The following is a 25,345-nucleotide window of genomic DNA, read 5'->3' as shown; positions in this document are numbered from 1 at the left end:
CATTACTTATACTACGCAATTACCTCTTGTTCCTTGCAAGGTGGGATTAAGGTGGTCCCACCTGAGAGAAATAAAGTCAGTCGTATTCAAGAGTAGCGCACCAATGAGCTCAACTCACGAGAAAGTCAATCATGTGCAAGCATGGATCTATCCCTCTGCCCGATTCTTGCGGGGAACGGACCTTCGGGGAAGCCGGAGCGACGACAGACTCCCCATTTAGGCATCTCGAAGATGATCATCGCCCTGCCAAGACATGGTCTTAAATCCCCGCATTTTTATCATCCAATGCCGACGGCTTTCTTACCAGAATAGTGCCCGAGCTCGGCTTTTGATGAGCGTGATTTGCGGGGTAGTGATGAATACGATCGTGGTCCGATACCTGGGCCGATGGCCGATGCACGAGTCTTTGATGCAACGCTACCATCCTGGGTCAAGTGAAGCTCTCCGGCCCGCTGCGGGCCGAGAAACGGACTGAATCGTCATGTGGATGCCGTCGACAACAACGCTGGCTAAGTGACCTTCATGCTAGTATTGTCCACGGCGTAATTTGCGGCCCGATGTATGGCACATGTTGAACGATCTACCATTTTATACCAAAACCGCAGTTGCCTTCTTGGTATACATCCCCTGGTAGAACAACGACCCTGCCGTCGTCTCCGAACCTGAAAAGTTAAAGTCCCATCCTGGTAGAATATCCACAATCCCCAGTCTCCGATACACCACATGCCCCTCGTAGCTTTCCTCCGTCGGCTCGATGATTAGTCCGCACACCTCATGCGGCTTTGCTGCTGGGTCTTTCAACCACTCTTCCTTGTCGTCTCCATCCAGATATGCCTTCAGTAGCATAATTTGTGCCATGTCTTGCTTGACAAGATCACCAGATGAACCTGAGAGCGAGTCAAGATAGAAGTCCACCTCGAGATCATCTGGTACCTCAGCCAGCAGTCCGATGGAAAAGATCCAACCCTCCACAATGAGCTTCCTCACTTTTCCATCATTGCCTGTTCCCTGTCGGATAACTTCAACAAGCCTAATATCATCAACAGAAGCCGTCCCATCTTGCCAGATCAATGGCTGATTCATACAACACCATGACCATGACGGGAACTCGGCTGATTTGATCGTTGGCCAAGACGGTTTTCCTCTCACTGGTACTCTCCTCCAAGTGAGACCGTGCCAGAGATCCGACTCCCAATGGCCATCAATGTATTTCTCATGGTTTCCAAGTAGTTGGTTGATTTTGGACGTGATGCCCGACAACGCGATGAGTTTGTCGCTCTGCTGGGTGAGACTTCGCTGCGAATACTCGCTTAAGATCTGATACCACTTGTCTCGAATCATTTCCACACTGTTCCAATCATTCGAATGTGCTGCGTATGTAGGAGACAGAGGCAAGAAATAGCTTCCAAGGGACTCCAGCGTGACTGGCGTTCGAGAAGCATGTTTTCCCCACCCAGCGCGACATCGAAACTTGACCTCATCACGGCCAATAAAGACCAGTCTTGAAGAGAGAAGTCTCTCCTGGAAGGTCCAACCACGGCTCGCCCACGGCGAAGAAGTCGCAGGTCCCGCTTCCTCGACGTTTTTGAATGAGGGAAAGTAAAATTGAAGATGGTTGAGAGGACCCTTCCACTTGATGATGTCTTCGGCCCATGGAGGTCTGTTTCTCAGGAACCCCTTCTCTGCTCCACTGGAATCAATCGGGACGATTGTGAATTGCGCCATTTCGTAGTACTGCATCATTCGAACGCTCTCGTAGATCCACTCTCCGGAGTCTTGCACGATGCAAAGTGCATCTATCCATATGTGCGAAGCCCCAAGGCGATGGGCAAGGGAAATGCTGTGTTTCAGTGTTTGTGGGAGAGTATCAGTTCTAAAGCCGCTCAATCTCTCTGGAAGATTTGCCAAGACAGTCCTAGCATCGAAAACGACCTTGGCCGGGCCCCAACAATAACTTAGGATGACATATGGAATATCCCGATTGTTGGTCTCCACTAGTCTTATAATCTTTTCGTCTGAGATGTTTAATAGTCTCAGAGGAGCAGCAATCGTGCCTGGGTATGAGCACTCCGAGTGATGGGTGTCATGGTTGCCCACACAGGTGTCCAGGTAGGTCTTTATTCTTTTAATGGACCCATCTGAAAGGGGATTCGGGTCTGGTAAGGGGGTGTAAAGGCCTGGAATATTGTGAGCTGGCTTTGGATACTTTTGGTTCGAGGAACTTACCATCTGCCCTATGCTTCGCAAACACATCTATAATGTGCACTTCCTTTGCCATGTGAAGCTCTCCAGTGATTCGATTAGGGAGCCAGTCATCCCGCGAATTTGCAAACTGAACAGTCGCCAGGTCGGGGTGAAACTCAGTAAGCTGGAGCGCAATGGGGCCGGCGTAATTATGCTCTGTCGGAAGCAATTGCAGCTGAGTTAAGATGACCTTTTTGAGAAAAAGACACATGTGGCATCCGTTGGCCTCGGATCTTCCCAGCTCCGGCAAGTCAGGTAATTCATCCTCCAACACGAAATCGAGAGGAATGATGCCATATTCATCAAGATCCAGGTCATCTCGTCCCTCATATTGTTGCGGTGGCGGTGCATCAATGATGGCGCTGTTGTCGAACGTGAGTCGCAAGCATCGCTGGCACAGCGTCTCGGCTCCCTTTGGCTCAACTATGGCTGGGGACATCGTCCAAGCTGAAAGCAAGAGAAAGAAAGGATGCAAACGAAGTGATGTTTAGTGAATGAGCTAGTCACATGGGAAATGAGGCTGTTGAGTTTGGTGTGCTGACATTGAGCTATTTTCCTGCATAGCACTGCCACTTAGGTGGGACTGTCGGCTCTGAGCAATCAAAACCCTGTCAGATGCAGCCTTGAGCAGGGCCTAGGGTAGGAGGCTGCGTTGTAAGCCTTGTTGGGTTTTCTCGTTGTGTTTATAATTGCAGTCGCCATTGGGGACACGTGCTTGATGCGAGAAGTTTACATACATAAAAGGGTTATGCGAAAGAGTAGGAGTGAACGTGTAAGCATCAACCAGCGAGGAAATGTGATGATTGGTGGCAAAATTGTACTCAAAGGAGTCTGAATATCAACGGGACATTGGAGCGAAAAAGGAGAGGATATCAGAACTGATTGACGATTTTGTTTTTCTTTGGCTCAGTTAACTCATCAAGGGCCGGGCTGCAACTATGATAAAGAACACATTAAATATTGATTGACGATTGGTACAGATACATGTTCTCCTACAATATTGAATTCGTTTCATTCTCATATTCTCAAGTCGAACTTGATGGTATTAACATACACAAGACATTTGCTTAGCATTGGGACAGGCATCACGAGGCAACAACAGCGATCTAAGAGGCACTTTTTATCCTAACTCAACCATCTCTAACATGCTACAAGGCTATAAAGCTACTTCCTACAAAATTGCAGTCACTTCGATCTCAATATCCGTCAGCCGTGGCAACTCCTTCACTGCCACACACGTTCGAACCTACCCTGTGGTCAGCAACATATTAGAGTGCACGATGGATGACATACCGGTTTTACATCCTGACTGAGGACCTGCAAGTATGCCTCATTCATGATGGCATAGTCAGACATGGATGTGAGGAAAATGTTGACCCGGATCTAATAATTGACTATGATGAGCTCTTGAATGACCAAGATCCTGGGCTTCACCTACCACTTTGTGAAGACTGCTTCCGGCAGCCTCCAGGATTCTGGAAATATTTTTGAAGATCTGAGTCTATCTTAAAGTCAGTGCGGGAAGCCCATAATGGGCGGACTAGCTCACTGTGCGATCGCCTACTGTTCCTTCAACTAGCTTCCCCGTCGCTGGGTCAACACCAGTAACACCGGACAGGAAGACCATGTTTCCAACCACCAGAGCTTGGGAGTAAAGCCCGTTGGCTGAAGCGCCCTCAACGCGGACTTGCATACTGTCGAGAAGAGACATTGTGGGAAGCTGGTGAGAAGAGCCGAAGTGGGTGGTATGTTGATGAGAGGCGGGTATGCCGAATGGCCAACAGCAATATGCGTATAAAGCTTTATTGATACATGAGGTCCTTCAAGAACAGGAAACCGGATCTGGCTCGGCAAACCGCCCATGTCGAACTTTCCTATCCTCGGCTGGACTTGTCGGGCCTTGCGATCCGCGAAAAAGGACGTGCCAAGAGATATGATGGCCAGGGCCGGAACGAGAACCAATATCTGTCGGTGTAGGCATGACAAGCTGATCGGGTTGTGGGTCCCGAAATCTCAATCGATGTAAGTTGGTTGGGTGATAGTACCCTGTGTGGCGACTATCATTTCCCAGGAGCACACCACAAGTTCCGTAACCCTTGCCGAATCATGTAAATCTTGTGCTCTTAAGATATTGCAATGGAGGAGTCAGTGATTTTGTGCAAGGAATACCGGGCCTGAATACGCGACTGCCTCTATGGCCTCCTTAAGCTTGGGATTATTTTGCTTTCATGGCAATGTTCACATTGAAAGTGAGATGTCATTCTACTATCGACACATTTTTGTAGACCTCTTCTTGGTAAAATCCTCAATGCACACATAGTTTATACTACAGATATTCTCGTATCCATTCAAACACCCTTCTACCTACACCCCATTTTGAGCAACCCTAGGCCTAATCTTCATCGGGACAGGAGGTGGATACTTGACTGCACTGACTCGAATACCGTCTCTCACATCCTGGGAAGGATTGACAAGGTCCATCTTGAACCTAAGTTAGTCTTGACCACTGAAAGTATCGTGTTTGGTTGGGTACTCACCTCGAAATTCATCAACAACAGTGGCAACGTCTTCTTCATTTCCAGCCACGCAATATGAACACCAGTGCATGTCCTCTTGCCAGCACTGAATGCGAGAAACGCCCGATCCATCTGTCGGCGTTGATCTTCTCCCGTTTCTAACCATCGTTCTGGCCTGAAGGTGGCCGAGTCCTTGCCATAGACATGCTGGTCCTGATGCACGGCATCGATCTGGCATCCAACGATGGTTCCTCCGGGAATGAACTCGCCAGCGATTGTGGCTCCAGCTGGTGGCACCACACGATCGAGTCCCCAAGACGCAATGGGAAGAAGTCTCATAGACTCTTTGAGCACTGCATCGAGGTATGGCATCCTGTTGACCTCTGCCCACTTCGGCATTCGAGACAGCATGCCGGCGTTGAGGTTCTCATCGATCTCTTGCACAAGCTTCTCTCGCACGTCAGGATGCTTGGAGAGAAAGTACAAAGTGTATGTAAGGGTACCAGCGGTAGTATCAGCGCCGGCTCCGATAGTTGACATGATGATCCCCAGGATCTCGTCGTGCTGGACCAGCTGGGGGTACTTGGCCTGGCCCTCGAGGAACTTGGCACAGAGGTCCTTGTAAGAAAGCTTGTTGGTGTCTCTCTTGCGAGCCTCGAGCATGCGGTTTGCAACTCTGGCTAGCGGACTGTCGCCTACTCCCTTCAGCATGGTAGCAAGTCGACTTTTGTTGAAGAGGTAGTCAGCACTTGGGACGGCACCCCAGTGACCCCAATGATCGAAGCGACCCATGACAGCTGCGAGTGTGCCGTCAATATCGTTACCACTAGCCAGCAGCTCAAGGGAATCGCTGAAAGCAATCCGGATCAACATGTCCATGGCAAAGAACTGCAGCCACTCGCCAATGTCGGTTTCCTGAAGTCGGGATAGAACCTTGATGAGGTCTTGTCCAGTCGCCTCGATTGAGTCTTCATAGTCGAGAAGAGAATTCGTGGTGAAGGCTCGGCCGACCGACTTACGCACCGCCGTGTGCTGCGCCTCCCCCATACCAATGATGCTTGGGACAGCGCGGTTCTTGCTGACGGGGATGGCGCCGTAGTAGGATGGTCCCTTGTGCCAGGTTGGGTTTGTGCTGTAGACAATGGGTACTGCGGCTGGGTCGCTGATGCTAACATGGTTGGGTCCGATGCGTACGAGCTTGCCGTGCTTTTGATGCAATGCCAGAAGCCTCTGAGTATGGCCTTTGGCATTTTGAGACCGAAATCTCCAAAAGTCCGTGAACTTGGCAGCGAAGGGACCGGGGATGCTCGACAGGCGAAGATATGTGGTGAAAAGGTGAACCAGTAAGAGGCAGCTCCCCAGCCCGAGGGCGAAGACGATCATGACGGGCATTTTTAGCTGGGACAACTCGCAGTTGGCTTCATGGGAATTGAACAGTTGAAACTGCCTAGATATTGATAACAGTCTTGACCATCTCGAGCCCTTTATCAAGACATGGCTAAGTCATTCAGCGCTTCGCCCAACGACACTCATCACACCCCCTGGCGTGGTCGGGCCTCTCGTCCCGACATCATGCTCCCTTCCCGCAGATGGCGACAGGGACTGGTGAGACCCATCGGGATGTGGAACCCGATGATAACGGCGTCAGACGCAGCCACGATAACGTCCAGTGACGCGCAGCGAATGCGGGGTAATCAATCAACCTTATCTCTACAACCCGTGTTAAATCCGGGCGTCATTCTGTTTTGGGAAATAGGGCCAAGAACAGCCGAGTATCGTGGTTCAACTGTCCCGAGGGACTTCTCCGCAGGGACTTCGTTTCTCCTCGTCATCTCCCATCCTAGGCCCATCTCGTCACTCCGCGCCAAGATGATCACATCAAGACATCGTTCATCGCTGGATGTACTCAAGAGGTCGGCCAAGGCCTGCAACAGATGTCGGAAGAGACGAACCAAGTGTATCGGGGATCCGCCGTATCCGTGCATCGCGTGCAGTGACTCAGGCCATGTCTGCGTTTACACAGAGTCTGAGAAGAGGGTGACAGTGACGGAGAGTTACTTGCTCGAACTTCAGGCTCAGGCGCGCGGGGGACCCACGAGCCGCGATGCCGTCACCGACATGACTGACGCGTCCAGTCAGGACATTGAGCTGGGGTTCACCGGCACTGATAACTGGGTCCTCGGGAGTTCTGGGCAATATCGTATGTTTTGCCGCGTCGCCAGCACGTGGAATATTTGGAGCAAGGCTGATATAGTGGCCAGACTTTATGGGTAATTCGTCGTCGACGTATATCGCCAACCGACTGAACCCAACGGCTGAGACGTTAGCATGGCACAAGTACCCTCATCATGAGGACACCGCCTGGCTCCGGCGCTCAAACAGTCCACAAACACCACCTCTGCCGCCATTCGAGATTGCAGAACGACTCTACCGCGCGCAGCATGCCTACATCGGCACGATATTTGCCTTCCTCAGCGATGCCGCCTTCCATGAGCGGCTTGAGCAGGTGTATACCCGAGGTCCGGACCACAACGATCGCGAGGAGCGCCTCGTCTACTGCCAAATCCTCCTCGTATTGGCATTTGGGCAGATGTACTCGATCAATCAGTGGGTTGACAAGCAAGGACCTCCCGGGTTTGACTACTTTAAGCATGCTCTGGACTTTCTACCGAATGTGTACGAAGAAGGCTCTATACTCTTTATCGAAGTGTTGAGTTACGTTGCCTACTTTATGCAGACCATCAATAGGCGAGATGCCGCTTACATCATGATTGGCATTGCACTGAGGATGGCCATCTCTCTTGGTCTACACCAGGAGGTCTCGGATCAGGATATTGATAGCGATACTAGAGAGCACAGGAGACGTGTCTGGTGGTCGACGTACAGTATGGAGAGGCTCCTCTGTGTCACCTCCGGTCATCCACTATCTATCCAAGACGAGGACATTGACCTTCTTCTCCCAAGCCCGATGGCCGGTGAGGATGAGTATACCTCGTCTATCCTCAAATCCTACACGGAGCTGTCTCAGATACAAGGCATCATCGGAGAGAAGATCTACCGCAAGAAGCAAAAGTCTGGCCTTGACTTGTCGACTTGCGTGCAGCATATCATGAAGAGGCTGTCGGCCTGGTTCGACCAGTTGCCCTCGGCCATGCGTTCGAATCCACCTGACTCGGGAGCACCTCCAAGCCGAGAGATTGTCTCAACATATCTCCACTATCACCACTGCATCAACATGACGGCCCGCCCTATTCTGTTGTATGCAGTTCAGAGGAAGTTGGCCCCCGGCACGCAGAACCCTAACATGGCTCGGTGGGAGGACGGCTTGCCACCAGACATTGTCCATGTTATTGACCGGGCGATCTCTGCTGCGAGATCTAGTGCATCAATACTCAGTGCTGCGGCCAAGTATAACCTTGTTGGTAAGTCATCGAGCGAAGCAAACTTTGTGGTGGAAGGGTGCGACTAACTGGCGATAGCAACATATGGCTTCATCGACGGCGAGCAGGCCTTCTCAGCCGCCTTGCTCCTTGTCATGGTGAACATTGCCTTTCCGTACAAGGAAGTAGACGCCTCTGCGATGGAAATGGCCCTAGACGTACTGCAAATGATGGCTGAGAAGGGAAATGCTTACATCAGAGCCTGTCACTCCCTACTGACCAAAATACGAAGCACTATTAAGCCCAAGGATCATTCGAGGGCGGGGAATGCGGATGAGGTCGGTGAGCAACAGGTTCCCGAGTCAGACGCCATTCTGCCAGGATTGCCTGAGGATGAGAATCAGCCGTTTAGCTTCGACTTTGAAGGGGATCCTGCGCTGTGGGCTGAAGTCCTCGAGTCAATTGACATTGATATGGATAGGCAATGGGTTGAGACGGCTTTACGTAGGGGGCAGCGGTTGGATACGTGAGATATAGTAGCCTACAGTAATGAATGAATTGACGACGGATTGGCCAGTGAGATAGCTACCCTACTAGTTGGAGTTGAAGCTCTTGTTTGTATTGCTTACTAGCGGACACGCTGTGGTACAAACCCCACTTGATACCGACTGGTGATGTGTCAGTTTTTGTGGGATAATGTTTTTATGACTGGTGTTGTTTTGGTTCCCAGCTTGGACGCCGCTACTATGTGCCCAACTTCTGTTCTTCTAGATATTCTTGAGAATTAGTGTTCCCAAGAATGGAGTGCAGTATAACTTAATAAAAGTAACAAAGTTTTAATCACATTCTAAGATCATAAGTAAGATAAAGATTCAGTCCATATAATAAAAGAACAAAAATTGACTTGAACTCCTTGTAACTGTAACTAGGCCTCCTTAGTTCCATAACCGCCACCACCCGGCGTCATGATAACAACCCTATCCCCAACCTTCATAGGCACACTGCCCTTTCCACCCATGTTGACCTTCCGGGCCTGGCCGGTATACTTATCCGTTGTAAGCCAAAGGTTCAAGCCAGCAGCACCCGCCTCTCCGCCCTCCATGCCGTAGGGCCGATGCACACGTCGCTCTGAGAGAATGGAGCACTGCACGGGAGCGAGGAACTCGATTTCTCGGGCAACACCGTCTCCTCCTCTGTTGCGTCCCTCTCCGCCTGTCGCTTCCCGGAGTTCGAAGCGGCGGAGGATACAAGGGTACCTCTTCTCCAGAATCTCGGGATCCGTGATGCGCGTGTTTGTCATGTGAACATGCACGCCACTCTCGCCGACCCAGTTGTCGCCGGCACCGGCACCACCAGCAATGGTCTCGTAGTATCCGAAGCCCGGGGCAAACTCACCAGTCTCCTCGTCGACCTTTCCGTCAATACCGAAGGTCAGGTTGTTGAGACAGCCCTGTGATGCGGCGCAAGCGTGCAGAGCCTTCAGTACGACGTCGGTGACACGTTGGCTGGTCGTTACGTTGCCACCCACGACGGCAGCGGCGCCAGTTGGGCTAAGGATGCTGGGCTTGGGGATTCTGATGTCCACGGGGCTTAGGCAACCTTGGTTCAAGGGGATGTCTGACTTGATCATACAACGCAGAGCGTAGATGATGGCCGAGTTGGTGATTGCCTCAGGCGCGTTGATGTTGCCTCGGACCTCAGGGCCAGTACCGGCAAAGTCAAAAACAGCCGAGCCCTCCTCATCGATGGTTATCTTGAGCTTGATAGGAGTGCCGTCGTCCATGAAGTCCAGCGCCTCCAGAGGCTTGCCTCCGTAGCGATGGTACATGTCTTTGAGAAGATTCCGCACGGCCAGTTCAGCAGTCCTCTGAATCTCAAACATGTACATCTGGACTGTCTCGAGGCCGTACTCGTCGATCAGGTTCTGGATCAGTGCGATGCCACGTGCATTGGCGGCGATCTGAGCCTTGAGGTCCGAGATATTGTCGCTGATGTTTCGGCTCCCCGAGCAGCCCTCATACTGAGAGGGGATATCCAGGAACAGCTCGCGCATGCGAGCCTCGTTGAAGACGCTGTCCGAGACAACCTTTTCGGACTCGATGGCAGCTCCCTCTTGCCACAGCTCCGTTGAGTTGGGAGGCATGGACCCGGGAAGAATTCCACCGACTAGACACTTGTTAGCAGTCATGAACCAAGTGAGACAAGAGGGGGCAACTTACTGTCAGCGTGATGACCACGGGAGGCGACATAAAAGATGATCTCATCAGTGCCCTTCTTGAACACAGGTGTTACGACCGTGACGTCGGGCAAATGAGTGCCTCCAGACACGGGGTGGTTCGAGACCAAGACGTCGCCGTCCTTGAGCTTTCCCAGCCACCGCTTATGTTGATAGCGAACAGCAAACTGCATAGACCCGAGATGGACGGGAACGTGGGGCGCATTGGCGACAAGGCCGCCGTCAGGGGAGAACAGGGCACAGGAAAAATCGAGTCTCTCCTTGATGTTGGTCGAAACGGCTGTCTTCTGGAGGGTCCTGCCCATCTGCTCCGCCACTGACATGAACCGATGGCCGAAGATGGACAATCGAACAGGGTCGACCTGTGAAGAGTATGTAGCCTCTCGTGGAGCTGACTCCAGGTCGATGAGAACACAAGTGTCGAGCACGTGGACAACAGCATTGGGGGATACAACGATGGTCTGTGTTTCATCGATGATGATGGCAGGTCCGTGGAGCTTGACGTTAGACCCAAGCTCTCGCAGCTGATGCACGGGGGTCTTGATAAAACCCGACTCTGAGTCGAAGTAGACATCGGTGAACTGTGAGGGAGTCGGGGCATCCTTGATCTTGGCTTCCTTCAGCTGCTTCAGGGGACTCTTCTCGGATGCCTTGTTGGCCGAGGCGATAGTCCGAACACGAACGTCATCAACAAGAATCGGCCGCTCGAAGGTAAAGTTGAACTCGCGTCGATGCCTCTCGACAAAAGCTGAGGCAAAATCGCCGTCGTCAGGCTTAAGGACCATCAGGCTCGTATCAGATCCTTCGTACCTCATGTTGAGGAAGACCTCATGCCGGAGCTGGCCCTTGGTGAAGCCCTGGGTGCTCAGCTGCTCAGTGGAGCGGTCCATCAGGCCCTGCAGTTTAAGGTCGATGATCTTCTCAGAGCCGATGTACTGGGCTGCCATTGGCTCCTGCGCCTCTTGAACGATCTCGGCAAGTGCAAGTCCGTACGCCGATAGGATGGAAGAGTACTTGTGGATAATGATACGAGAGATACCGAGAGAGGCTGCCACATTACAGGCATGCTGGCCACCAGCGCCACCGAAGCAGGCTAAGTGATGCGAGGATGTCTCAAAGCCGCGTGCCTCGGTGAGGTTGCGGATGGGTCGGGTCATGGACTCGTCTGCAACCTTGAGGAAGCCCAAAGCTACCTGCTCCGGGGTTAGACGGGCCTGGCCATGCTCGGTATTGATCTTGTCCGTCAGCTCCCTGAAGAGCTTCTTGGTGATGTCGCGGTCGAGGGGCTGATCCTCATTGGGGCCGAAGATCTTGGGGAAGTACTCGGGAAGGAGGCGACCAAGGAACAGGTTCGCATCAGTGACAGTCAGAGGACCACCCTTGCGGTAGCAAGCTGGGCCGGGATGGGCAGAGGCTGACTCGGGACCAACCATAAAGAGGCCGTTTCTCCAAGATAGGATGGATCCACCACCAGCAGCGACCGTGTTGATGTCAAGTTGCGGGGCCTGGATGCTAACACCCGAAATGCTAGAGGAAAATGTGTGGTCGAGATGGCCGTCAAAGCGCGACACGTCTGTTGAGGTACCACCCATGTCGAAGCCAATGATGGGAACCCGAGCCTCTTCATCCCAGCTCGTCGAGGCATAGCCGACAACGCCGGCAGCAGGACCCGAGAGAATGGCCTTCAGACCGCTGAACTTGCGAAAGTCAACTAGACCGCCGTCAGACTGCATGAACTCGACACGACAGCCATGTGATCCGGCCAGACCCTCCTCAAAGTTGGCGGAGATTGAGTCGATGTAGGACTTGATGACAGGGGTGAGGTAGGCATCTGCCGTGGCTGACATGCCTCGGGGGACAACCTTGATCATTGGCTGGAGTTGTGATGAGAGCGCCACCGAGAAGCCCATCTTACTGGCTATCTCGCCAACTTTGAGCTCATGGTCGGGACAGGCGAAAGAATTGATGAGGGCGACAGCAATGGAGCCATAGCCTTGGTCCTTGAGGACCTGCAGATTGGCCGCTAGACTCTCTGTGTCGAGCTCTTGGGCGACATGGTATTTCTCGCCGGTGATACCGTCGATCTCGCGCAGGGTTGACAGAGCCTCTTGGGACGACCGGGGATGAGATGGGATGATGCGCTCATCCACTTCGACCACGGTCTCGAACAAGACATCGGGTCGCCTGGCAGAGAGGTCAAAGATATCCGGGCGGGCCTGGTTGCCAATGCGCAGGAGGTCCTTGAACCCCCTAGTCGTCAAGAGAGCCGACTTCATGCCCTTGCGCTCAAGCAGCGCGTTGGTGGCAACAGTAGTGCCCATGCGCAGACACTCGATATTGTCTAGCCGCAGCGGCTGACCCCGGGGAAGAGATGCACCTGTGGCAGCCTCAAGCACCCTACGGATACCCTCGGTTGGGGCATCCTTGTAGTTGGCAGGGTCGACTGATAGGAGCTTGAGGACAATGTCGGATCTACCGGGGACGATGGCGTGGACATCTGTAAAGGTGCCACCACGATCGATTGAGATGGTGATTTTTCTGTCTGAGATTGACCCCATGATGTAGTTCTGTGAAAGAGCTTGTGTGTTGATGTTGTATGATGCTCTTCTGAAGCCAGATCCTTTGACAAGAAACACGTTTCTAAATACCCTTCTGAGCCGTCTTTTGCGGAGGCTCAAGTCCGTGGTTGATGGGCGTTATTGCGGATTTCCAACGCCCTCTGAGATCTAGAGTTCGAATGTATCATGCTCTAGGTTCCCCGGAGTTACGGATCTCGCTGCGCGTTGTGTCATGTTCATCTGCCGAGGCTGCACCTTGTCGATAGGAGTGAGATCCCGGGGGCGCTATGAGATATCGGGACCCACTATCCGATGGGGACGACCGTCGGGGGCCCGCCACCACCCGGAACGACTCCAAGTCAGCGCCAAGCCCTCGTAGGAGCTAGGGATTGATCTGGCTATCTAATCTTATCCCCGCAGTGCAAGGCAAACCGTGTAATTGGGAGAGCCAGTCTTATCTCTCGACCCCAGACTTCCCAGTCCCGGGTAGCTATCTCTCGTGGCTGGTATCTACGCGAGCTTGGCAATGCGCCTTGTGACAGCTGGGTAACATAGCCGACTGGTAGAATGGCTGTTGTGTAGTTAAAAGCATCAATCCCAACCAGGGACAAGGAATTACTGTTCCTCTTTGGCTTTGCTGATTGCAACCCCCATCCCCCAAGTTTCCATCACCAACTCAACATTCTGCTTGGATTAAGACGACCGACAAGATGCAGTTCAAAGATGAACTCCAGACTCCAACTTCTGACATCGCCAATGGGTCTATCATCGGAAGAGATGTTGACTGGACGCCCGAGGAAGAGGCTGCTGTTAGGCGCAAGTTTGACTTTACCATCACGCCCTTGGTGACTCTGCTGTATATGCTCTGTGCTATTGACAGGTAGTGTAATCGCTGTCTCACAGGGCGACATGACATCGCTAACAGTACCCAGGGCCAATGTAGGGTTGGTTATCCTCAGCTATTTCCACACGAATGGCAGAGAACTGACACGCACACAAGCAATGCTCGCATTGAGGGCATGAGTGATGAACTGAACCTCGTCGGCTACCGATACAACATTCTCTTGACTGTCTTCTTCATCTTCTACTTGGCGTACGTCACTTGATTCTCGCCATTTCCAGTGGCCTGAACATACTAACACCGGCTAGCGTGGAGATACCCAGCAACGTCATCCTCAAGAACGTTGGACCTCGATTGTATTGTAAGCAAACCCCAATCGACTCATCAAGAGTTGAAGATCTAATATAGAGGCAGTGCCCGCACTTGTCTTTTGCTTCGGATTGGTGTCCCTTTGCACCGCCTTTGTCGAGTCCTACGCTTCGATGCTTGTCGTCAGAGCCATCCTGGGTATCTTTGAAGGTGGTGCTATGCCTGGAACGGCCTTTTTCCTGAGCTGCTTCTACAAGAAGACGGAGCTTTTCTTCCGTATGAGTATCTTCATCGCGTCTAGTTCTCTGGCTAGTTCCTTCGGCGGCCTCCTGGCTGCGGGACTCTCGTAGGTCGTCCTTTTTTTTTCACCTTATGTGGAGCTAACCGTTGGAAAGCAAGATTCCGCCCTGGGGAGCTAGTGCCATGCTCATCCACCGATGGAGGAACATCTTCTTCTTTGAAGGCTTGGTTAGTTGCTGTCACGGAAGTTGAGCCACTCTCTGACCGTGTGAACCACTAGATCACCGTCCTCGTTGCCATGGCCGCTCCATTTTTGATGCCCCAGAGCCCCGGAACATACAAGTTCTTGACTGACCGACAACGTTACATCGCCGCTGAGCGTCTACTCCGCGAAAACGCACACGTATGTACGCATGAAAGCTAGTAAAGACCGGATCTGACTTTCCATAGGTCCGTGAAGAAAAGGTCACCTGGAAGCACGTCCGGCGAGCCATCTTTAACATCCACACCAACGTCTGTGCTTGGTGCTTCTTCTGCACCAACAGTGCTGTCCAGGGTTTTGGTGCCTTCATCCCAACAATCCTCCGCGAGTTTGGCTGGACCTCGACCGAGGCACAGCTCAAGTCGGTCCCTCCGTATCTGGTGGCATGCGTCGTTACCATTGCCCTCGGCTACCTGAGCGACCGAACCAACAAGCGAGGTATTTTCATGGCTGGCATTTTGCCCTGCTCTATCATTGGTTTCTCTATCCTGAGGTTCTCGACCAACACGGACGCCAAGTATGCCGCTGTCTTTCTCAACGCCATCGCGTGCTTCGGAGCTAGCAGTGGATTCCTCAGCTGGGGCATCAACAATGCCGGCAGTCCTGCCGTGGCGGCTGTTGCCGGTGGCTACATGGTCATGGTGGGAAGTATGGGAGGTGTCTTGTCTACGTAAGTGAATCCCGCATCTCTAAATGTTCCTGAACTGACCCGCCCTGTCAAGTTGGACTTATCTGTCGCGTGACTCCCCGCTCTTCCACACCGGTCACACCATCAACCTGTCTCTTCAGTGCTTCTGCTTCTGTCTGGCTTGCTTCGGCCTTGCCCACTGCATCTACGACAACAAGCTTCGTGCTAGGGGTGGAAGGGGCGACAGGATCCAGGGGCTCACCGAGGAGGAGAAGCTGGCACTTGGTCACCGAAACCCGGAGTTCCGCTATATGGAGTGAGGGGATGGCTTGCTCTGATTCGTCATGTGCAATCGAGAGGGGAGGACCTTTGGTATCATATCAGCCTGTATAATCGGGCCTGAGACCGCATGTGATGCCTATCAGCCGCCGTTGAACTCTCTAGGCATATTCTATTTTTAACCAAACTTTATATAAAACACTCTACGTGCGTTTTTCATCCTTCTCTAGCCATCGTGACTCAAAAAGGTACATATCGCAATCGGTCTTCTGGCTCAGCTATCCCATCAAAGGCTGTGCTTCAACCATGATGAAGAACACATTATCACATATTGTACTTGCGGCCCTGACATTTTTGGTCTTCTCAAGCCATCCGGTTAGGATCCAGCATTGTTTCGCAGATGGTATCATTCCATTCTAACCCATACCAACAACTAGACACAGAATCAAGCGACCCCAACCATACGATGCATGTACTTCAACTTGGCGAGCGAGCCATATCTCCTTGTTGGACGGAAGTTGTACCCGAGGCCATACCGGTTCCTTGAAACAGCCTGGCTATTCGATTTGCCTCGGTTCTTCAACTCTTGATCGGCCATAGCAATTGGCTTTGTTGATCGGGTCGTTCTTGGCTATCGGTAAGAGTCCCTCTCGGGTCCCACAACCCGGACCAGTGACAGTACGCCACTCTCCGAAAAGGGCTCATCCTGTTCCGAATTCCGAGGCGATGACGGCAAACTTTGTGCAGGTATGGTACATAGTGTGTTTGGGGCCGCGCTGGGGAATTCCCGGCATTCTCTGATCAAGACATGCGGCTTCGGCTGTCCGTCTCTTGCAATGCCGTCGTCCGACTTCAGGATCTACATATTCGTACGTCAGTGAGGCTCTTCTGGCAACAGTCTTGGTCAGAAAGTTCAAGGACTGGCACAATCCAACACCCGCGGCATCAACTCGCTCTTTGACCTATTCGATCTTCTCCTTGTTCTCAAAGCCCGACAGGGGCACTTTGTCTCTAAAATGAATTCTCACAGTCTTGACTATGCTCTGCGAGAGTCGGCCAATTCGATACGCTTGATGTACAATGCGGCTCTCCTCGAACCACTTTCCACCATTTTTTCTATCCTCATTCTCATCGGGACTGCGAGCTACCTCACAGGATGGAAGCCTTGGGTTGGGAGCAAAAAACACGGTGCCGACACTCTCCCTACCGTGGTGGAAGGAAATGCGAGAGATATCATCGCCACCATGGAAAAGACAGGCAAGAACTGCGTCGTCTTTTATGGGTCACAGTCCGGCAATGCTGAAGACTACGCCACTCGACTGTCCCAGGAAGGGAAGAGCTGCTACGGATTAGAGACGATGGTTGCCGACCTCGAGGACTACGACTACGACAATCTGGACATGTTCCCTAGGGACAGCGTGGCCATCTTTGTCCTCGCAACATACGGGGAGGGCGAGCCCACGGACAACGCCGTCGACTTCTATAGATCCATCACCGAAGCTACCTTCTCCGACGATCGAAGCCCACCACTGGGTAACCTCCAGTACATGATATTTGGCCTTGGCAACAGCACGTACGAGCACTATAACCTCATGGGCCGATGCGTCAACAAGATGCTCCAGAGTCTGGGGGCTCAGAGAATCGGCCCAACCGGAGAGGGCGATGATGGTATGGGAACTCTGGAGGAGGCCTTTCTCACATGGAAGGACAGCATGTGGGCTGCCCTTGCTAGCCACATGGGTCTGAAAAAGCGGGAAGCGGTCTATGAGCCCATATTTGAGCTTTTCAAGGAGCCTGCACTAAGCAGTGCCTCCCCTGGAGTCTACACGGGCGAGCCCAACGACGTACATCTCAAGGGAGACATCAAAGGGCCTTTCAACGCTCAGAACCCATACATTGCGTCCGCTACCGAGTCAAGGGAGCTCCTTTCCGGCGGAAGTAGAAACTGTCTGCATCTAGAAATCGACGTCAGGGGCTCTGGTCTCACGTACCAGACCGGTGACCATATCGCCGTCTGGCCGATGAACGCCACCGACGAAGTTGACGAATTCCTACGTGTCATTGGTCTTGAGGGACAGAAAGACACTGTTGTTCGCATTGAACCAATCGACTCAACAACCAAAGTTCCTTTCCCCACGCCCACCACCTTCCACGCCATCGCTCGTTACAAGCTTGAGATTTGTGCGCCAGTGTCTCGCCAGTTCCTCGGCAGGCTAGTTGCTTTTGCGCCAAGCAAAGAAGCAGAGACAGAGCTATCCAAGCTCGTCCAAGACAGGACCTACTTCTATGAGAAAGTCGGCAAGATGCAATACAATCTATCCAGGACGCTCAACATGGCCAGCGGGGGTGAAAAGTGGGATAAGATACCATTCTCACTCTTGATCGAGGGCCTCCCAAAACTCCAACCTCGCTACTACTCCATCTCCTCGTCTTCTCTAGTGCAGCCAGACACTATCTCAATTACGGCAGTGGTGGAGAACCAAGTTATCCCCGGCCGAGAAGATCCCTTTAAAGGAGTCGCAACCAACTACCTCCTTGCACTAAAGAATCATCAGGCTGGAGACGCAAAGGCAGGTTCGCGATACGACCTAATGGGTCCAAAGAGAAGATACGGCGGTGTGTGCTTGCCTATTCACCTTCGCTCATCCAACTTTAGGTTGCCTTGTGATCCCTCAAAGCCAGTCATCTTGATTGGTCCAGGCACAGGCATCGCCCCGATGCGTGGGTTCGTCCATGACCGGGCCAGATTGGCAGGACAAGGCCAAGCGGTTGGGCGTACGCTTCTTTTCTTTGGGTGCAGGCGGCGGGGCGAGGACTACCTCTACGAGTCCGAGTGGGAGGTACGCGGAACTCCGATTATCCTGTTAAGCAGATGCTAACAATGTTGTAGGAGTTTATGAAGATACCGGAATTCGACTTTGAGGTTGTCACGGCATTCTCTCGAGAAGGGCCTGGAAAGATTTATGTCCAGCATCGGCTGAAGGAGAGGGCATCCGAGGTCAACAAGCTACTGGAGAAGGACGCAAGCGTCTATGTGTGTGGCGACGCCGGAAACATGGCCATTGCAGTGAAGCAAACCCTGGTCCAGGTCGTTTCTGAGGAACGGCAAGTCTCCAAGGCCACGGCTGAGAACATTTTCAAGGCTATGAAGGCTTCCAGAAGATATCAGGTGCGTATTCGTGTCCTCTGCGTTCTCAAACATCCCAGACTGATCGATATTACAGGAAGATGTATGGTAAGTAGTTAAAGGTGACTTATCAGGTAGCTTCTGAGAGTAGTCCTTTGACCCAGGGCACCGTAAGTTGTATCTTAAACGACTTCATAGATGGTAGTAGTGTTTTTGCACAGGAGAAATAGTAGGAGATTAACTACAATGCGAGAAGCGAACCCTATGTACAATATGACAGTCCTAAAAGGACAGTACTTGATGCCCCAGTAGATCCTTGACATATTAACGTACCTTTGGTACACAAGGTATCAGTTGAAGACTCTCTTGAGCGCACTGGTGATTCGATTCGAGCTTTCCTTAGGTCTTGTCTCCAAGTCAATTGACTCCAGGACAAGAATGTAGTCAAGGCCAGTCGTGAGATCCACTTGATACGGAGATATAATCCACGCATCCTTTCTCTTCCAAATCCCGTGCCCAGAGTAAATGACGATGAAGATGGGAAAGCCGATATAGGACGTAAGAAAGGCCAGAAGTCCGAATAGGGAGCTCGCCATGACAGCGTAAATGGGAAGACCCCAGGACGTATAATGCTTGAAGATGAAGGGCGCATTACCTGCCATGGCGAGTGAATACAAGGATCGACTTGACATGTAAAGATACGAGTTCCCAGAAGACCACGCTGAGATGATGATTCCAGCGTTGATAATGCTGTCGAGTGTATGGATTCCTGCGTCTTTGATGGCAATGACCCAAGGCGAGGCAGCGGCGCCGTTACCACCACTAAGAGGACCTGGTGCATCGCTGCGACAGATGATTCCAATTGCCAAAGCGCCCAGAATGTAGAAGGTGATCAGCCGATACACAAAGGCCTTGGCTGCCCGTGGGAGGTTCTTGCGAGGTGCGCGCATTTCCCCTCCCGTGATGACGATCAGCTCAGGGCCAAAGTTGAAGGAAAAGACGGAAAATGCCAAAGCGTAGATAAAGGCGCAGAATCTTCCGGCAGCCCCGCCGACGAGATACATAGCACCCGGGTCTTTCCAGTATGTAAAGCCAAGTCGGCCATCTTTTGCCGGGGCTCCGCCGAAGCAGAGAACGACGAAGAGGATCTGCAAGCCGAGGATCATAAAGAACTTTGTTGATGCGAACCAGAACTTTGTTTCTGCGTATGCACCGATAGGAGCAAAACTGAGCGCGACGACGAGCATGACGGTGATCCAGATCCCGATGTGGACCTAGTTCGGCCAGTAGTCGATGACAAGAGCTGCGGCCGTGATCTCGTAGGCGACGAGGATGCCGAAAGAGTAGAGCTGATCTCGGTCGTTGCCGTCATGATGCAGTAGATGAAGAAGAAGATGGTGACGTAGGCTAGGAGAAGGTTGAGAGGACCCGAGATGGCGAGGGCTTGGTCAATACCAACAAACTCAATTCTATCAAGACCATAATTCCATCGGCGTATTCAATGAATTGCATAGTAGACATGGTAAAGTTCTAGTATTGTCTGAACTAGCGCTCGCGGCTAGAAAATAGGCACCTTGAAGGCATCAAACTCATACATCCAAGTATCCAGTGACTTCTAGTCATAGGTACACTACAACGGCTGCAAAGGCTAACGGCAAACCTATTCAATCCCACCCGTGCTGTTCAGCCTCTGAGGTGCTTCTCCATTCTCGACCCAGTCAATCACCGTCTGTAGAGTATCCTGTGGCCATATGCCTCCTGGCTGGTTAGGATTCGGGCTGCAATGAGTTCCACCGGGGATCAAGAACAAGCGATAGAAGTTATCAATCTTGGATACGCTCTCATTTGTACCCGAGTGATGGGTACATGAGCTTTCGGACAGCCTCGTAATAGTAGACCGACGAGCCCGAGGGAATGCCAGGGTCGCTCTCGCCATGCAGACGGAGAATCTTGCCCCCCGCTGATTGAAACGGGCTTATATCAGGCCAGTTAGTCTGTAAAGCATCAGAGTACTCTGCAGCCCAGGCGTGATCAAGTCCCTCAAGTCGTCATATGTGACATTGTTAAAGTCGCTCAGCAGGGCCGTGTCTTGGGGTTTCAAAAAACGAGCCACTCACTCAGAACCCAGTGAGACCAAGGCCAATTCCTAGCCCTTGGTGTCCTTGTTGAACTGTGGGTACGCATTGGTAAGGTCAGAGCCGAATTGAGAGGTGAGATAGATACGGCGGCCATCCGAGTCATGTAGTCCATCCAAATACGTTTTGACCAGCTTTGCAGCTTGAGCCGTGACCTTTCCACTCTGCGCCGGTGTGGCAGCACTCTTGACAACGTGGTTTCGAAGTCCGATGTTGGACTCAGTCGCGTCGCACGAGGAAGGCTCCCCAACGACGTCGCCAATGTTGAAATGCAGCTTGCAGAGATCGGTCCGTGAGACGACGCCGTCCGACTTTCCATCTAAGTCGTTAGAAGCCTCGGTCGTCAGGTTTATGATCTTATCGACCTCGTAGGTTGGGGGGAAGTAGTCGATTGTTTGCTCGATGGTGTTTGCAAACAGGAGATTGACCTGCTGCTGGTTGTAGTGGAAAGCAGGGGCACCGACAACCACACCATCAAACTGATCAGCGTATCGCTAGACTTGACTCCAGCCTTCGCGACCTCCCTCCGAGCAGCCTTGGTAGTATGAGTAGATTTTTTCATCGGCAGGGACTTTGTAAAAGTTTCGAGCGAATTCCTTTCCAATGAGAGCAAGCTCGTGATGGGCTGGATAACCACAGGATCCAGGACATGACGACCGTGACTAGTAAAGGTTGGATAGGCGATCTTGTGGGTGAGATGTATGCGAACGCTTTTCTTGGCCTTACTACTTATAGGGCGACCTCTAGTGTACTGATCCCTTCCATCGGCATCCAACCCGATCACAACCAGGGGACCGAGTCACTCACACCCGCTCATCCTAGGGATACTTCACCGAGTGCCAAGGTTCCCCGATGGGATGAGTCCTTTCAACGTGGGATTGTGATAGATCAAATACTAATTGTCTTATCATCAAACCCTGACTAGGGTAATGGCATGAAGAATCGGCCAGGAACAGCTGCCAACTGGTGAGATATACATGAGATATATCCTCCCAACGCATATGACCGAGGCCACCCAAGGGAAGTAATAAGCGAGCAACTAAATTGCACCTATTGTGATCCCGTCTCTTAATGCTGAGCTTTGCTATCTCTGGAAGGTGATGACGAATGCTGTCAAATCCGACGCCGCAGAAACCGCGGGGAGGTTAAACCAGGGTGGAATAAAGGCACAGGAGAACACTTTACCGACTAATCCGTCCCCTGATTAGCTATTTCCGACGTTATATGTGGTATAGTCGGAGAAGATTCCGATGACGGTGCGTTTCTAGTTAAAGGACGATTGACCCACGTCTCCTGGATCAAGAAACACGGCTCGCACTACACTCTTGATAAAGTGTCCCCTACTGACCCGTCTGATTATATTCCGACTTGATCAGTCAATCTCCCCGTGAAGCTAACATCACGAATCAGCTTGGTCCTTCCCTCCCAGGATCAAGGTCTAGGTCTGTGGCATTAGAGATATCTGCCACGCCGCCGGCAACCCTTTTCCTTCTTAGTCCCGGCAGGGGGAGGCCCGCACGACGTTGCGAAACTCCAAACGGAGAGTGAATAGAAGACAACTTCCGTCGATACACCGAGCTATCGTAATCGGGGGTCGGTGAAAAGGCTCTTTCGCGAGCAGAAAATAGGATGGTTGAAAAGCGATGCGTACGCCTACTACGGCTTTCAAGAGGTCAGTTCTAACACGGAAGTTTGCCTTTTGATCTCATTTGAAACGAAAACAGACCAGAGCCACCGACATTTTGGAAGCCAGAATTGTCTATGCTGGATGCCCTTGATATGCTCGCCCAGCTACCTTGCAGAACTTTGCGGAACCCTACCCATATGATATGTGAGAACTTCTCTATGAGATTCGCTACTGTTTTTCTCAGATGCCACGAAGCCACTTTGTCATTTTCTCCAACGACTGTGATGCCACTTATACAGTCTTGAGCCTATAATGGAGGTCACGTCTCCATTTCCCGAGGCTTCATTCATGATCCGCTAGCTACTAGGGGGAAGCGATGATTCAGCGAAAGGTAGATGGCATGTAGTTGAATTATTAACTGCTAATTACTAATAACGCGGCCGGTTGCGTCATTAGCCTCTTAGAAAAATCTAGAGGTAAACGTAGAATTTGATCCGGAATATCCGCCACAGAAGGTTCCGTGCAATTGTCGTGGGCGCATTTGTCAAAGTGCCAAAAACCAACCTATCAACGACGCTGCGGATCATGTGCATCTTACCTTGGGACTTCCAAGTTTCTCTGCAGCCGGCGACAGCGAGGCGTTATGTCATAGGCCAGTTAGGGAATGTAGCGTCAACCTTTCGGAACGGGCGGAAGCTTCGCGTCCCGTATAAAGGCGGGCATGGCCACGCAAGCTCTTGATGCATCAATTTTCACACGATCATACCATCATTCACGATGCAGAAAGTCACTTCAAAGTTGCCGTCTTGGGACAAGACCAAGACACAGAGCAAGAAGGGGTTCGACAAGGTATGGGGATGGGCTGATAAGCTTGGTGCGCCCGTGAATAGGCTGTCAAATCGGATTGGAAGTGAGGCTTTTTGGCCTACGACTTTGGATAAGGAGAGCGACAAGGCAGCGAGAATTTTGAGATCATTCTGCAGTGAGTATCCCTCATCCGAGTCTCATGAAGCTTGATGTCAGAGCTGAGCTGACAATGACGACAGAGGATGGCTTCTACACTGAAGAAGAAAAACCAGCAGACCAAGCAGGTCCCAAGCAAAAACAAAGAGTCCTTAAAAAGATTCCCCAAAAAGTCATAGAAAACGCTGTCGGCCTCGCAATCTTTACAACAATGCGCACCGGCCTCTGGGTTTCCGGAGCCGGCGGATCCGGCGTCCTCGTAGCCCGCAAAGAAGACGGCACCTGGTCTCCCCCATCGGGCATCATGCTCCACACAGCCGGACTTGGCTTCCTCGTCGGAGTCGACATTTACGATTGTGTTGTGGTGATTAACAATCGTAAAGCGCTCGAGGCGTTTACAAAGATTCGGGCGACGTTGGGTGGCGAGATCAGCGCCGTTGCCGGACCCGTCGGAGCTGGTGGCGTTTTGGAGAATGATGGCAAGTGGAAGCAGGCCAACAGACCTGTTTTCACTTATCTCAAGTCGCGAGGGTTTTATGCTGGTGTTCAAGTTGATGGAACCATCATTATTGAACGGACGGATGAGAATGCGCGCTTTTATGGCGAGGAGATACGTGTCGCTGACATCTTGGCTGGAAAGGCGCGTCATCCACCACCAGAGATCAAGATGTTGATGGAGACTTTGAAGGCTGCAGAGGGTCGAACAGATATTGACGAGGAGCTCATGGATGAGCTAGAAGGACAACCTGCACCCGGCGACGTCGACGTCGACGCCCCAGGTGAGGGCAAGATCTTTGGCATCCCAGACCCTGAGGATCCAGATCCATACGGTGTGCTCGCCTTGGAGAAGGAAGGTCTCGAGATCCGTGAGGCTGCAACACACTCAAGAGCATCAAGTCAACACTTCGAGTATAACCCCAGCCCAACAAGTCCAGTCTACAACAAATTCTTTCGACGAAGCATGGAGACAGCAGTCAAGAGCAATCGCGACAGCTTCGCCTCTTCACCAAAGTCAAGATTAAGCACGGAAGTAAGCTACACAACGTCCGAGGCTGGAACACAGACAGATCCTGTCATCGTCACTTCAATCGCAAGTACCCCCGACAGCCTCAAGTATGGGGCACAAGACGACGAGCGGAGCATTTACGAAGATGTTGCCGAGATGGACTACGCCGACAGTCCATATCACCACACCAACGGAAATCCATGGAGTTCCCAACAAGAAACTGGCATTATTCACCATGAAGGAGAATACAACTTCTCAGGAGGCAATGATGAAAAGACCCAACCTCGGAGCGCAACTCCAACAAGGGTACCACCGCCACTACCACCAAGAGCCTCCACAACCAACCTCGAGTTTGAGGATGTGAGTCTCAAAGACACTGAAGCGAAATGATTTCATTGATGAATTTTGGTTGTTTTTCGGGTCGATGATATTATTGAGACAAATGGAAGAGGCGAATGGAACGGTGTTAGGGTCGGTTACAGGTCGCTTCCAAGACTTGCGCTTTGGTCATGATATTACTATAGTTATAGATGGAATCAACATATACGGATATTACCTTTGCAGTACGACGCGTCCAATCATAGATACGAAGTGCTGTTTTGATTCTCGCTTGTTTTCACCCGCTTTGATGAAACGAAGGGGTTGTCCCATCAACGTTTCAGGCCGCCAAGAATCCAGCCTCTGATATTGTCCAGCTGTCAAAATAATGTCAAGAAAAAAGGTATATAAAGTCAAATGATTGCGCTCAAAAGTTTAAATCTTCAGTTCGGTGTAGATCACTTAGCTCATCATCAAATTCTTTTAGGCCGGTCCTACTCTATTCCATCACCGTCTTTCATTCAAGTTCACCTTTACCCACAACCTCAACACCAACACCAACCAACACCAATCTCGACAAAATGAAGTTCTCTTCCATCCTCTATTTCACATTTTCCTCCCTGGTCCTGGCCGCGCCAACCCCTCAATCCCGCGATCAGAGTCTTGAGGAATTCGG

At 51.7% G+C, this 25,345-nt stretch overlaps 10 protein-coding genes across 10 annotated transcripts; 4 read left to right on the top strand and 6 right to left on the bottom strand.

Moving 5' to 3' along the window:
- Nucleotides 1-588: 588 nt before the first annotated feature.
- On the bottom strand, nt 589-2,683 carry NECHADRAFT_87822 (uncharacterized protein; the record flags this gene model as incomplete). Its single annotated transcript, XM_003047263.1, has 2 exons — nt 589-2,156; nt 2,227-2,683. 2 exons carry the CDS (start codon nt 2,681-2,683, stop codon nt 589-591), a joined length of 2,025 nt encoding a protein of 674 aa, XP_003047309.1.
- Nucleotides 2,684-3,415: 732 nt separating this feature from the next.
- On the bottom strand, nt 3,416-3,937 carry NECHADRAFT_53821 (uncharacterized protein; the record flags this gene model as incomplete). The annotated part of the gene is made up of 4 exons (XM_003047262.1): nt 3,416-3,490; nt 3,538-3,627; nt 3,683-3,745; nt 3,794-3,937. The coding sequence occupies 4 exons, from the start codon at nt 3,935-3,937 to the stop codon at nt 3,416-3,418; spliced, it is 372 nt and encodes a 123-aa protein (XP_003047308.1).
- Nucleotides 3,938-4,694: 757 nt separating this feature from the next.
- Nucleotides 4,695-6,143, bottom strand: NECHADRAFT_54162 (uncharacterized protein; the record flags this gene model as incomplete). Its single annotated transcript, XM_003047261.1, has 1 exon — nt 4,695-6,143. The coding sequence occupies one exon, from the start codon at nt 6,141-6,143 to the stop codon at nt 4,695-4,697; it is 1,449 nt and encodes a 482-aa protein (XP_003047307.1).
- A 735-nt stretch (nt 6,144-6,878) lies between these two features.
- Nucleotides 6,879-8,670, top strand: NECHADRAFT_53855 (uncharacterized protein; the record flags this gene model as incomplete). Its single annotated transcript, XM_003047434.1, has 4 exons — nt 6,879-6,960; nt 7,022-7,735; nt 7,808-8,182; nt 8,240-8,670. 4 exons carry the CDS (start codon nt 6,879-6,881, stop codon nt 8,668-8,670), a joined length of 1,602 nt encoding a protein of 533 aa, XP_003047480.1.
- Nucleotides 8,671-9,065: 395 nt separating this feature from the next.
- NECHADRAFT_97841 (uncharacterized protein) lies at nt 9,066-13,526 on the bottom strand (the record flags this gene model as incomplete). The annotated part of the gene is made up of 3 exons (XM_003047260.1): nt 9,066-10,306; nt 10,360-12,914; nt 13,486-13,526. 3 exons carry the CDS (start codon nt 13,524-13,526, stop codon nt 9,066-9,068), a joined length of 3,837 nt encoding a protein of 1,278 aa, XP_003047306.1.
- Nucleotides 13,527-13,644: 118 nt separating this feature from the next.
- On the top strand, nt 13,645-15,534 carry NECHADRAFT_87817 (uncharacterized protein; the record flags this gene model as incomplete). Its single annotated transcript, XM_003047433.1, has 7 exons — nt 13,645-13,814; nt 13,860-14,027; nt 14,173-14,430; nt 14,480-14,552; nt 14,605-14,727; nt 14,775-15,256; nt 15,309-15,534. The coding sequence occupies 7 exons, from the start codon at nt 13,645-13,647 to the stop codon at nt 15,532-15,534; spliced, it is 1,500 nt and encodes a 499-aa protein (XP_003047479.1).
- A 1,032-nt stretch (nt 15,535-16,566) lies between these two features.
- NECHADRAFT_53872 (uncharacterized protein) lies at nt 16,567-18,740 on the top strand (the record flags this gene model as incomplete). Its single annotated transcript, XM_003047432.1, has 2 exons — nt 16,567-18,333; nt 18,384-18,740. The coding sequence occupies 2 exons, from the start codon at nt 16,567-16,569 to the stop codon at nt 18,738-18,740; spliced, it is 2,124 nt and encodes a 707-aa protein (XP_003047478.1).
- Nucleotides 18,741-18,970: 230 nt separating this feature from the next.
- NECHADRAFT_87815 (uncharacterized protein) lies at nt 18,971-20,141 on the bottom strand (the record flags this gene model as incomplete). Its single annotated transcript, XM_003047259.1, has 2 exons — nt 18,971-19,894; nt 20,076-20,141. The coding sequence occupies 2 exons, from the start codon at nt 20,139-20,141 to the stop codon at nt 18,971-18,973; spliced, it is 990 nt and encodes a 329-aa protein (XP_003047305.1).
- A 625-nt stretch (nt 20,142-20,766) lies between these two features.
- NECHADRAFT_87814 (uncharacterized protein) lies at nt 20,767-21,572 on the bottom strand (the record flags this gene model as incomplete). Its single annotated transcript, XM_003047258.1, has 3 exons — nt 20,767-21,234; nt 21,328-21,380; nt 21,563-21,572. The coding sequence occupies 3 exons, from the start codon at nt 21,570-21,572 to the stop codon at nt 20,767-20,769; spliced, it is 531 nt and encodes a 176-aa protein (XP_003047304.1).
- A 1,587-nt stretch (nt 21,573-23,159) lies between these two features.
- Nucleotides 23,160-24,913, top strand: NECHADRAFT_102170 (uncharacterized protein; the record flags this gene model as incomplete). The annotated part of the gene is made up of 2 exons (XM_003047431.1): nt 23,160-23,364; nt 23,429-24,913. The coding sequence occupies 2 exons, from the start codon at nt 23,160-23,162 to the stop codon at nt 24,739-24,741; spliced, it is 1,518 nt and encodes a 505-aa protein (XP_003047477.1). The 3' UTR covers nt 24,742-24,913.
- Nucleotides 24,914-25,345: the final 432 nt, after the last annotated feature.

The sequence above is a fragment of the Fusarium vanettenii genome (genome assembly GCF_000151355.1).
Source record: "Fusarium vanettenii 77-13-4 chromosome 12 genomic scaffold NECHAsca_15_chr12_5_0, whole genome shotgun sequence".
In the NCBI taxonomy this organism is placed as follows: Eukaryota; Fungi; Ascomycota; class Sordariomycetes; order Hypocreales; family Nectriaceae; genus Fusarium; species Fusarium vanettenii.
This window is presented reverse-complemented; position numbering and strand designations above follow the sequence as displayed.